At 44.1% G+C, this 12,011-nt stretch overlaps 1 protein-coding gene across 1 annotated transcript; it reads left to right on the top strand.

Moving 5' to 3' along the window:
• The first annotated feature begins 9,279 nt into the window (after positions 1-9,279).
• IL22 (interleukin 22) lies at positions 9,280-11,367 on the top strand. The gene is made up of 5 exons (XM_009478996.2): positions 9,280-9,483; positions 10,251-10,316; positions 10,414-10,557; positions 10,773-10,838; positions 11,254-11,367. Exons 1-5 carry the CDS (start codon positions 9,280-9,282, stop codon positions 11,365-11,367), a joined length of 594 nt encoding a protein of 197 aa, XP_009477271.1.
• The last annotated feature ends 644 nt before the right edge of the window (positions 11,368-12,011 follow it).

Here is a 12,011-nt window from a genome sequence, read left to right as displayed (position 1 = left end):
ATGGCTAAAAAATAGAAATATTTTTGTTTCAGAGGGAATGTTGCTGCAGTGTATTGTGAGTGGGTTAATTTGTGTGTCTTCTGTTTATGTCCTTGATATTCAGTATGTTCTGATGGCTCTCATGGCCAAGAGCGCTCATCATCCATTACTTCTCTGTGGTACCTATAATTTGAATTTTATGGACTGTTCCCTCTTTTTAAATCTTTTATTTTGTTTTTTCTAGGTTTGCCTGGGCTTCCTGGCTATCTGACAGCTCTGTCAGAGTTTTTGTGCAGGCCTGATTTTGAGGCCTGCAAGTCATAGATATAACAGCATATGTGCCAATTTTGCTTACAGTATTGCACCCTGAGTCCGGTGCATCTGGGTAGGTCTGAGTTTGTGATATGTGTGCTGTATGGCCCATCTATATTGATTTCTGCCAGAGAGATGATAGAATTGGTAAAGGAGGGAGACATTTTTGTTGCATGGGGGTACAAGCCCAGTTTAGAGATGGGAATGAAAGCCCCTGGTGTCCCACACATCATCATGACATTTTTTCCCATCTGAACAAATTTTAGCTTTTGCCTGAAATGTTCTAATTGAAATTACTTTTGGACAGAAGTGTTTAAGGGAAATGTAGACAAAATAGCTTTTCTGAGTAATGCTAGTGCAAAGCTTCTGAAGGATGCTCTTCTGTAGTCTTCAAAGCAGATACAAAATTCTTTGTGCCTCCTTTCTGCTATTGTTGTTTATCTAGTTCAAGAGGGTTTTTTGTTTTCTTTTTCTAAGTGTTTCAGACCAACCTTCAAACATGTTTCCTGTTGTGTTTTCCAGCAAGCTGAACATGGAAAAAAGGTTCAAAAGTGCACCCTTTATTAATAATTACAAATGCGTGCTGTACAGTGAATGTGTATTGTTTTCTGTCAAGGAAATCTTGGAAGCCTTGAAGTGGAGAGACCAAGTAGATAAATAAGGAGGAAGGCAGTTGTCAATAGGAGATATATCTAAGGAATAAACAGCTTTGGGAGCTTGTCGACTTAAGGTCAAGATTTACAAAACCAGCGCATTAATAATGGATCCAGTCAGTAAGCGTTGAATTGAATGTCTTCAGCTCATGTTCCCAAGTTGGGTATAGCTGCTGGGTGAATCTCGCTGCTGCGGGTTCATGGCTCTCAACCACCTGTAGAAGTAAATAAGCTGGCTTTTCCTCAGTGACCGCTGCCAGCTGGGAGAAGGCCTTCCTTTGCCTGGTATTCCTGCCAGTAAAGCATTCCTCCAGCAAGCCCACAAAGAGGAGACTTGATTCCAATCTGTTGCTTCTCAAAAGCCTTCACATCTTGCCAGATAATAAGCCTGTTGCCTCTCTGTGAAAGATGGTGCTCAGTGGTCCTGCAGCGTCTTGTTAGGGTGGAGGACTGAGAACCACACGAGATTCACCTGGAAACTGGTAGTCATAGAATCATAGAATCGTTTAGGTTGGCAAAGACCTTTAAGATCATCCAGTCCAACCATTAACCTAACATTACCAAGTCCACACTAAACCAATCAAGGGTAGACTAGTCTAAACCATGTCCCCAAGTGCCACGTCTACCCCTTTTTTGGACGCTTCCAGGGATGGGGACTCCACCACCTCTCTGGGCAGCCTGTTCCAATGCTTGACTACCCTTTCAGTGAAGAAATTTTTCCTAATATCCAACCTAAACCTCCCCTGGTGCAGATTGAGCCTATTCCCTCTTGTCCTATAGTTATCTATTTGGGAGAAGAGACCAACACCCACCTCACTACAACCTCCCTCAGCCTCCTCTTCTCCAGACTAAACAACCCCAGTTCCCTCAGCCACTCCTCACAAGACCTGTGCTCCAGACCCTTCACCAGCTTCGTTGCCCTTCTCTGGACACACTCCAGCACCTCAAGGTCTTTCTTGTACTGAGGGGCCCAAAACTGGACACAGTATTCCAGGTGCGGCCTCACCAGTGCTGAGTACAGGGGGACAGTCCTTTGGGAAGGTGTGCAAGGCCTGACAGTGTTTACAGCTTACACACCTTTTGTTGGATCAGTTTATTCCATTCGTGGGGCTGGCATAAAAGTACAGGAGCAAAAGCACTCATTGGCAGGTATGAGCTTGCTCTTTGCAGGGGGAGTTTGGTGGTACAGTCGTGGCAGCAAATCCTCCTTAGTGCAGACAGTTCTCCAGTGGAGGGGAAAAGGACAACTGAAGCTTTTCAGTCCCCACTTTCTTCAGAGGGCTTGATAAAGTCTTCTGGTAAGCGTGCATCAGCTTTGTAAATGTGACTGATTCACATTTATGCCAGCTTGCCTTTCCTGAGGTAACTAAGGCAGTGACCTGTGCAGGTTTTGAGTGGGCCTCAAAGCTTTTCCTTTAAACTGTGTTTATATCTGATATACATACACTGTGTGTCTGTGTATGTATATACTTATGTGTGTACATATATATTAAAAAAATTGGGTTTTGGTCAAGGTGACTTTGTTTAATACTATCATGTGCTGGGGCGTCTCCAAAGCACCTACTTCAAGACTTGAAGTAGACTAGGAATGGCTGACAGGGTCCAGAGAGCCTGTACTTCTGGATTTCTCCCTTCCTAGGTCCCTTTCTGGTCTTTGGGTTGGTGTGACACATGAAGAGCCGTCTGCGGATGTGCCCTGTTCTGGAGAGCTGGGTGCCCAGCTCTCTCTCTGAGGTCTCTTGCAGGGCCGGGGGAAATGTGCCGAGGCTTGGCACCCCACAGCTGGAGCAGGTCCGTGCGTTCCCAGAACAGTGTTCTCGTGAGGAGCGCGCTCTTTGTGTTTCCAGAGGGAAGCTGGCTCCAGCCTGTTTACATATTTTAGCTTACACGACATGTGGCTAAAAACAGATAACCCAGGAAAACAGCATTCTAATTGCTAGGCTGTAGCTGTTTTGTTTGGTCTCCTTTTGGCCCCATAAATCTCACATTCCTGACAATAGTCCCACTCCAACAGGAAACTTGCTGAGTCGGAGGCTCTCCTGGGAGATGGGCAATAGCATAACCTGGGGCTGAGGAAGGGCTGGGGCATGGGCTGTTGACTTCCTAGGGATGGATACTAACTAGAAGACTACTGTTAACAACATGGGAACTGTCACCTCGTCTCTAGCAGCCCTCTTACACAGAATAACTGAGCAGCCGGGGCTCACCTTCAGGAGATGATGCTGAGCTCTGAGCCTCAGTGGGAGTGCTGGTGTGTGGGCAGTGTCTGGGCACAAGTACCTCGCCTTAAATAACATTTCCCTTCAAAATGACTTTATTTAACTACTCAAGACGATGTAGATTTATTACATGATAAAACTGATGGTACTTGGTAAATCAAGGTGCACAATGCTGGGGCTATTTCTTAATCTGAGTATCTGTGTCACTGAATTTTGGATTATAAACCAGCTTGTAAAATTCTGTTCCCAGTTAGAGTGCTTTTCTTTAAGATACACTATGTCAGTAATTCCACTTTGCCATGTCACTGAGTCACTGCTGTGCAACCACACCACATTAACAGGAAGCACAGAAATTTCAGTTCACCTGATCTGACTATTCGCAAGACATAGTTGGATATATGTAGGTCACTATGTAAAGTGACAGAGTCTCATAATACATGCGTGATTTTACACTCTGAATTAAAAGAACTAGCCATCTGGTGGAAGGGTTAGTAGTCGTGCCTTTGGTGGCATGAGGCTGCATGCACTGAGATGGTCTGAACTGTCTTTTCTCCCATCTGTGTGAGCTAAGCGATGGCTCCTATCGGCAAGTCTTATTAAAACTTTTGTTCATGCTTTACTGATGTTGGCAGCAGTTGTCTGCAGAGGCAGGACCATTGGACTAACATCTACTGTGCTTCCATTGACACTGGGTTTTTTTTTTTGTCTGTCTGTTTTCATATTAATCACTGAATCCTTCTGGCACTGCAATAAAAGTTACCACATCAGTGGTCCTGGAGTAGCAGTGGTAACGTCAGTAGCATCTCTATAATGTCTCAGCATGTCTCTGGGTGGCTTTCTCTTGGAGCTCCACTACATCAGTATTTCTGAGGAGAGACTGTATTTAAACCAAGGGGTTTTTTTTTGTCCCAGAGTGTAATTTAAAATTGAGACCACAATGAACTATTAGTTCCCTTCCACTTAGATTCTTTATGATAAGAAATACCAGTTTTATGAAGTTTATTATATAGATAGCATTTTACACTTAGGAGACCTAGAAGTTATGTAACAGAACCAAGTGAAGGTCAGAAACAAAGATGTTTGATGAAATATCAGATATTTAAGCAAAAGTGTTATTGTCAGAGGAAATGTGTTACTCACTGTGTAACAGAAGTGTTACTGTCAGGGGAGGTAGGTGAATCGCACATCCTCTGCAAAAAATCTTGAGTCAGCAGTGTCTGTGCTGAGATCTGACAGAAGAGTCTTTTCCAAAGTCACCTAACACTAAGGCTAAGCAATTTTGATGATAATAATACTTATCCTTCCAAAAGATTCAAAAGATTGTGTAAGACAATCAAAAGATTGTCTTACACAACGTCAAACCTATCGTAAAAAAGCAAAAATATAACCAAATGCTATATGTCCTCTCCCAATATCTGTGTTGATACAATTTCCTCCATAGAAAATTAATCCCTTCTGGCATTCCCAATGTTCATGCCCAGAAGACGCTTGCCTCTGTACTAGGATGTTTCCGTAATGAATGACTGAATTACAGAAAAGCTTATTTTCACATTTTGTAAAGAAGAAACAACTTCCATTACTGATGTTTTCAGTGCTGGGCAGAATGCTGACTAAAATAAGGCTCCGCTGGAGCTTGAGCTGAAACATGGTTTAAGTCTGCTTTAATCTTTTCAAGTTTCAAAGTCTACGCAAAAGCAGAGAAGAACTGAGATAAAACACAGTGAACTAGCTCACAAATGAGCTGGAACAAAGCGAAGGGGATGAGTGTGACCTGAAAGTTGAGGATGTCTCCAGATAGATTGACTGTTCAGTTTTAGACACTATGTGACCTGTGGTCCATTTGTACAAGTGTTTAAGAGGGGAGAATTTCATCGCCAGGTAAAAGACCCAAGAGAACGATACATGGGCTCGCTGTTCCACATGCCTACTCTTGACAATATTTCTAGCCCAGTGTACAGTCCTGAAAATGTTTCTAAGAATGCAATATAATCCTAGCTGACTCAAAATGTACTAAAGCTCAAGAAAATTCCTGCATGCCGGCGTGCTGGTGATGGTACACAACACATGAACATCAAAGTACAGTATTGGTTATTCACCTGTGGCCTCGTTCAAAGTAAGAAGGAAGTGTCTGTGGCTTTTGAGGCAGACGTGATGTAGAGTTCCAGTCCTCCTCAAAAAATCCTCTGTATTCAATATGGGTCAAGAAGTCATTGTCGAGAATATTAACCGCTATGGTTTCTTAATGAATTAGGGAAACTCCATGTAATTACACTTTAAAAATTTATTGGTGAGGTCAGTGATAGGGTAGACGTTTAACTCTTGGGGCGGCACTGGGCAGCAAATATGATTTGTGAACAATTTCAAATTTTTTTAAAAATTAATTATACATATAAAACAATGCAGAGGGTAATTTATAGGAGTTCAGAGGTCTTTGGTAGTTTTTAATTAAAATAAAAGCATAGCAGGTGTGTTTTCTTGTAAGAATTTTGCATTTTAAACAGTGCTACTAGCCTCAAACATTAAAAATAACATTAAACCTACAAAAATTCATAAAATTAACAAGGAAAACTCCACACACACCCTTTCTCTTCCCCCCCCCCTTCCCCAAGCTTGAGAGGACTTTTTTGGGGGGTTGGGAAGGTTTTTTTGTTTGGTTTTTTCAGTTGTTTTTTTATTGTTTTTTTTTTTTCTTCCCAAGAGAACACTGTTTTATAAAGAAAAGCTTGGGAGTACCATGTATCATAAGACATCAGTAGTTCACATGCAAAGAGGAATTACTAAATTACCAGTTCCCATACCACTTGATAGAACACTTGTCAATGTTAACATAGGAAAGAATTAGTGAGAAAGGCTGCTCTTTTAAGATGCATTCTTCAGATGCAGTTTTTCCACTTTATTCTTTCTCCACAAAGTAGGACCCACCAGTGATGGTTTCAGCCAGGGTACCACATTTTAAATTAAATGCAGCTTTCTTTCCACTGATGTCTTCTGTCAGCTCTACAGTTCACAGCAGCCTGTTTGGAGAGGAGTGTCTAGGTACGCAATTTCTCCAAGGTTCACTTTCAGTGCTGGCTCAAGCCCTTATTTTTCAGAAGTTTATTGTATTTCCTCCTCAAACAAGAAGGAGAATTCTTCCTCAGCTGCAGCAGAAAAGCCTCTGATTCCTTCCTCCCTCTCCAGACTTCAGCTGAGGACTGAAGTAAGATCCAGTGGTAGGACTGTGCAGGATTTTAGCCCCATCTTTCCATAGGATGTAGTGCTGGATGTGTATCTCCCATCCAGGGTGTGGTGAGCTAGTCAGAAGAGGTGATAGCAGTGACTAGTCACGTCCTTGTTCAATGCAATCTCATAACAGGAATAGCAGACCCTGGGAACAGGAGGCATATCTCCACTTCCAAAGAAATTCTCTTGCAATGTTACAGGGAATAACTGCAGTCATGACTGTGGCTATACCATAACTCAGTGGTGCATCCAGGACCAGCAGTCACCTGGTGGAAGGTGGGTGGGAAGAGGCCAGGAGTGCACTGATGAGCAGGGGAACCATACAGTCTGCTAAAATTAGTGTCCAGCAAGATTTTGAACATTCATTTTTTGGGCCAGACCATACCCACAGCAAGCTAGAGGGGTAGAAGGTAGGTTGTTGTAACTCACAACTGCACACAAAAGGTTAAATAATGTGAAGGCTTTAGGAATGACATGAAAAGGGAAGTTGTGACATAGGATTTAACAAACTTACAATGGGCAATTCAGCATTTTAGTGCCATACCAGAAGCAGGGAGGTAAACTAGTGAAATCAAGCTTTTTTTAAAGCGTCAGGAGGAGGACATCATGGCACAGCCAAAATTACTATGACTGAGAGAGGTGGCTAACAACATAGATGGGAGAAAGAGAGCCTTATGAAGTCTAACAATGTTTTCTATGAAAATAGGTGTGTCCCAGTGCATGGTTTCTAACACTAGAGAAGACAGAGAGAAGAGATCCTGTAATCACTGCATAAAAGAGGGCAGAAGAAAGATTCAGCATCTAATTCCTCATCCCTCTGCCTGATGTTCTTTAAATATCCATCAGGAGGTGTGGGAAGCTTGGGAGCAGGTGGGCTCCTCGCAACAGTTTGAACAGATGCAGGTGGTACAGCACCTGCTTACCCAGGTCAGGAGCCCTACCCATGGGATCAGAGCCACAAGAAGAAGTCAGGCAAGCTGGATCCGTGTCTGACATGAGTAAGTGACCAAAAGGATGGAGATGTGGGATCCAGAAGGCTGGGAGGACAGGGGGTCTCGACCATGAGGGGGGCTGCATTCCCCCCTCAGGGAGGGTCTGAATTCCCATTCACGGGCTTTGTTCTGGGGTTGGGACTTCCGCCGGATGAGCTGGTGGAGAAGCGTGAGAAACCTCAGTTAGAAGCAGACTTTGGTTATCAGACTGTGTTTAACACCTGGTGAGGAGTTCGTGGGATTGCACTTCAGGGGAGGCCAAACCTTCAAAACAGCCTCTGTGTCTGGATTTCTCCCAGTTTGATCTTTAATGTCTGTGTTTTGACTAAGTATAACTCAGCTTCCCATCTTCTCATTAACCTGCTCCCCCACTGGGCCTATTAGCCTGGCAAATGAAAAATTTATGGAAAAGAGTTGATAAACATGTTCTTGAATAGCTTTGTGGTACATTTGGGGTGTGAACTAGGTTGTCGGCATCCTGGGTCTAGACTTGCTTTCTGCTGCCCACTGCAGTCAGGATGCTGTTGGAGGCCAGGCATGGGAATAGGTGGGATACCCTGAGACAGGCACGGAAAGGGACATGGTGATGATGGCTCCAGGGTGAGGGGGTGCAGCTTCGCGGGTACAGAGCTGTGCATAGCCGATGTGGCAGGTATCTGAGGGCAACTGGGGCAGGACTGAGGCGTGGAGAGATGAATTCATGCTGCGGATGCATCAGGGGAGGCTAAAGTGTAAACCTGGTGCCAGCCAGCCTTTAACTGCTTCCTTTCAGGTATAAGCAAAAGAGCTGGGCATTTCAGCCCATGGGGGAAGGCCGGTCATGGCTCTTGTCCCAAGAACCTCAGCCGTGAGGGGTGAAGTCCAGCCCTAGGGATGCCCCTGTTCACAACCAGAGCTGGAGCCTTGGTTTTCCAGGTCTGATTTCTCACATTTGTCACCTGTGTGCCCCATGGTTATTAGACAACCAGGAGTTTGCATTTGTACCAGTTCTGTGTCCTCATGCATTAGCATCTCAGCTGGGTTGCAAACTGCAACAGTTTCCCGTTAGCACCCTGCATAATATTTCAGACTGAAGGTGCAGCACTGCCTTTACATTAGCAGAGCAGGGTCAGGAACATGGAAATTGCCTGCATAAGTAAGTGCATGACCACAGCTCTGGTCATTACCCCCGGTTACAGCCTGGAATATGGATAATTTTTTGGAAAATGGGAATTTGGAGACGATTGCACAGTGATGGGCAGATGGCTGGTGACTCAAGTGGGACACTGTCTGGGAAAGAGTATTTGCAGGGTAGGAACTGTAGGTGGTCAGTGCAGATCTGGTGCAGTCTCTGACCACTTGTGTATACCAGGCAGCACCAGCGGAGCACCAGTCTTCTACCACAGAAGATCAACAACAATTAAGATAAATCACATTATCTGCCATCAAATTACCAATCATGCCAGAAGGCACAAACCCATAAACTTCTCAAATATTTTTATGCAAAAAGAATTCAGCATTCCTGCCCTGGTAAGAGTCCCTGCTTTGCCCTACATTAAAATTTGGTTTATTTTATAAGAAACTAAAGAATAAGATGGCCTTGAAGTTGTATTTGTGGGTTTTGTAGTGGTTAGGTAGTTCTCAGAAGAGGATACTGGAAAGTAAGAGACTTGCTGATGTCATTTTTAATTCACCACCAGCACCCAAAAAAAATAGCTGAGAGAGATGTTGGTGGCCCTATATAAGGTGCACCTCACCTCCTGCGGAGCACATCAAGAATCACAGCAAAGGTAAGGGTTGCAGCCTTTGTGCCTCTCCCACTTTGCCTTGCCCGCTCTCCCTGATGCTAACACTACTCTCTCTCATCAGTGCTGAGTGCTGTAGCTGCAACCTGCTGGGACAGACGACTTTGGATCGTGAGCCATGGCCTCCCTGCACACCTTGACCAAGAGCTTCTCAGGATGGGTCATCTTCTGCTGCTGTTGCTGTCTCCCTCTTCTTCTCACCAGCCCTCTGCCTCCGAAAGGGGCAGGATTGGCTTCTACTGCCCATCACCCCTGCAGGCTCAGGAAGTTCAACTTCCAGCAGCCCTACATCAGGAATCGCACCTACACCTTGGCTAAAATGGTACAGTAACCCATGCGTCCTTCATGGTGGGATCTGAGGGTCTCCTCCTCTGCCTGTGCTCTGGCTTCTCACCTTCGGTATTCTTCTCTCTTTCTCATGCCTTTCTCCGGAAAAAAAACATGCATTTGCAGTAAGGCAGAGCCTGGGTGTGTGTAGCGGGTTGTGTAGCCAGGGAAAGCTGCTGCCTCTCCTCCTCCTGCTCCCCAAGAGAAAGGCAGCCCCTGGCACAGCACAGCTCCTTCTCTCGAGCGGCTGCTGCTGGACTGGGACAATTGTGAAACACAAGCTTAAATTTCTGTTTGCCCAGTCCATTTGGCGCTGGGCCTGCCTGTGACTCCAGCTATGGCCAGGCAGCTCCTCAGGCATCTTAGAGTGCTCTGCTTGGGCAGGTTTCTTGGCTGCTCTTACCACTGGTGGGTCGCCCCTGGTGTGCACCATTGAGCGCTGCAGCGCTGTGGGCTGCCGTGAGATCAGCCACCTGCGGCATCTGGTTTAGTCATCATAACCACTATGACATCTGACGTTTAAGAGGGGGACAGGAATCCAGATTTCTGCTTATTTATTTTCCAGTGATACTGACCTTGAATCTCACCCAGTGAAGGGGAGAAATAGACACAATGTCCAAGCTTATCTACCTGTAACCGGCTATCTATGGTGTCTATTCCCTCATGTCACCTGCACTATTATTGATGAAAACCTTAGGGTTTATTATTAATTTTTAGGCAAGGTTCCCATCCCCACCTGATATTTCCATTTTTCCCTCTCAGGCCAGGGTCTCGGACCAGGACACGGACAACAGGTTCATTGGGCAGCAGCTCTATGCTAACATCAAGGTAAGTCTTAACACCAGGAGGCTGCTCTTTGCATCCTTCTGCAGCACTAGTTGATCTCTTGCCATGATTTAACGTGACCTCTTACTTGCATACATAGGAAAACAACCGCTGCTACATGATGAAGAGGACTGTGGAGACTGTAGTGAAAGACGTCCTCCTCACCGAGGCCAAGGACCAGTACCCGTACGTTGAGGAGGTGGCACAGTTCTTGGCATCCCTGACCTCGGAGCTGAGCAGATGTGTGAGTAGTGTTGGGTTTCTTTCCCTTCTTCTGACTCTTGTCACTGCTCCTGAATCTTGGAATGCTGCAAACAGTGGCGAAAGGCAGTGATATGAAAAGAAAGCTCAGATCAAAAATATCAAACTTGAGGTAGATAGGAAGGTGTGAAAAATAAAAAAAGGCACATTGTTGCATAGAGCTGCCAATGTTAAGTTTGGATGTTTTCTTTCTTTTAGAAATTCTCAGGACACAAAGAGCACATTGAAAAGAACCTGGAAGAAATGAAGAGCAAAATGAAACAGGTACATTTTTTCCCACCATTTAAAAAGAGCAGTTCCAAACCCCAGTCATTGAGTTGGATTAAGGCTGACCTAATTATGAAGCAAACTCCGGAGATTATTTAGAAGGTGGAGCCTGCAGGGGCATTAAAGAGGGGATTAGTGATGTTTCCACTTCCAGCCCTCCTTCACTCATCCTGTTAACTCTGTGCATGTGTTATGGTAATTTAAAATTGTCCTTCAGAAATCAGGTTGCAGGTAACTGTATATACTAGATTGGATTTGAATGAGCTAGTTTATATCTTATGGTATAATAACTCTAATAGAATTACCTGAGAGAATAAGGAGAGTAAATTCTTGATTCAGTTTCTGTGACAAGCCTAATTTCAATTTTCTGAGAAACAACGAGATGTAAAACTGACATTTTGCTCTTTTCTAGTTGGGAGAGAATGGAAAGACTAAAGCCATTGGAGAACTGGATTTACTGTTTGACTACATAGAAAATGCCTGTACTGATGCCCCAAAGAAGGGAGGGAACAAGACAAAAAACTGAAAGAATTTCAGATCAGGCTTGAGGAGATATCTCCAAAAAACCCTTGCTATAACTCAAAGTGATTAACTATTGCGGACCGCTCTCCCCCACCCCAACAATGCAGTATATTTTTTACCTGTGCCAAAACCAGCAAACTAGGTGGGCACAGACAGGAAGCGTATTGCTGCCGCCTTTGAAAATGAAAACTCCAGGACAGTGTTTGCAGCTCCATTTCAACATGGGGCATTAATTATTTTCAAAGGCACGGTCCTGTCTTCCTCATCTCCATTGGAATAAGGCAACTGCTTCTGTATTTTATAAGGCTGATTTGACACCTGTGAATCAGCTTTGGTCAAGGTAGGCAGTGATACGTAGCCAGGATGTTTTGAGCCTTTTACTTGGAAATCTCTCTTGCATATGTTGCCCCCTTCTGACTTTTACCTGAAAAGCTGGTATTTCAGACTGATTCAGAAATTATTTTTGTCATTCATATTTAATGGTAACTTATTTTAAAGTAATAATTATAAAGTACTTTTATTTATATAGATTAATTGAAAAATATCCAAGAAAATGTATTTATGAAGCTGTACCAGAGGCTTATAGTGAGCTATGAAATTAAAAATGCTGTGTGATATTTATATGCAAATGGATTGTTTTATAAATGC

This window comes from Pelecanus crispus, chromosome 1 (genome assembly GCF_030463565.1).
Source record: "Pelecanus crispus isolate bPelCri1 chromosome 1, bPelCri1.pri, whole genome shotgun sequence".
Lineage (NCBI taxonomy): Eukaryota > Metazoa > Chordata > Aves > Pelecaniformes > Pelecanidae > Pelecanus > Pelecanus crispus.
Note: the sequence above shows the minus strand (reverse complement) of the source record. Positions and strands in the feature narration are given on the sequence as shown.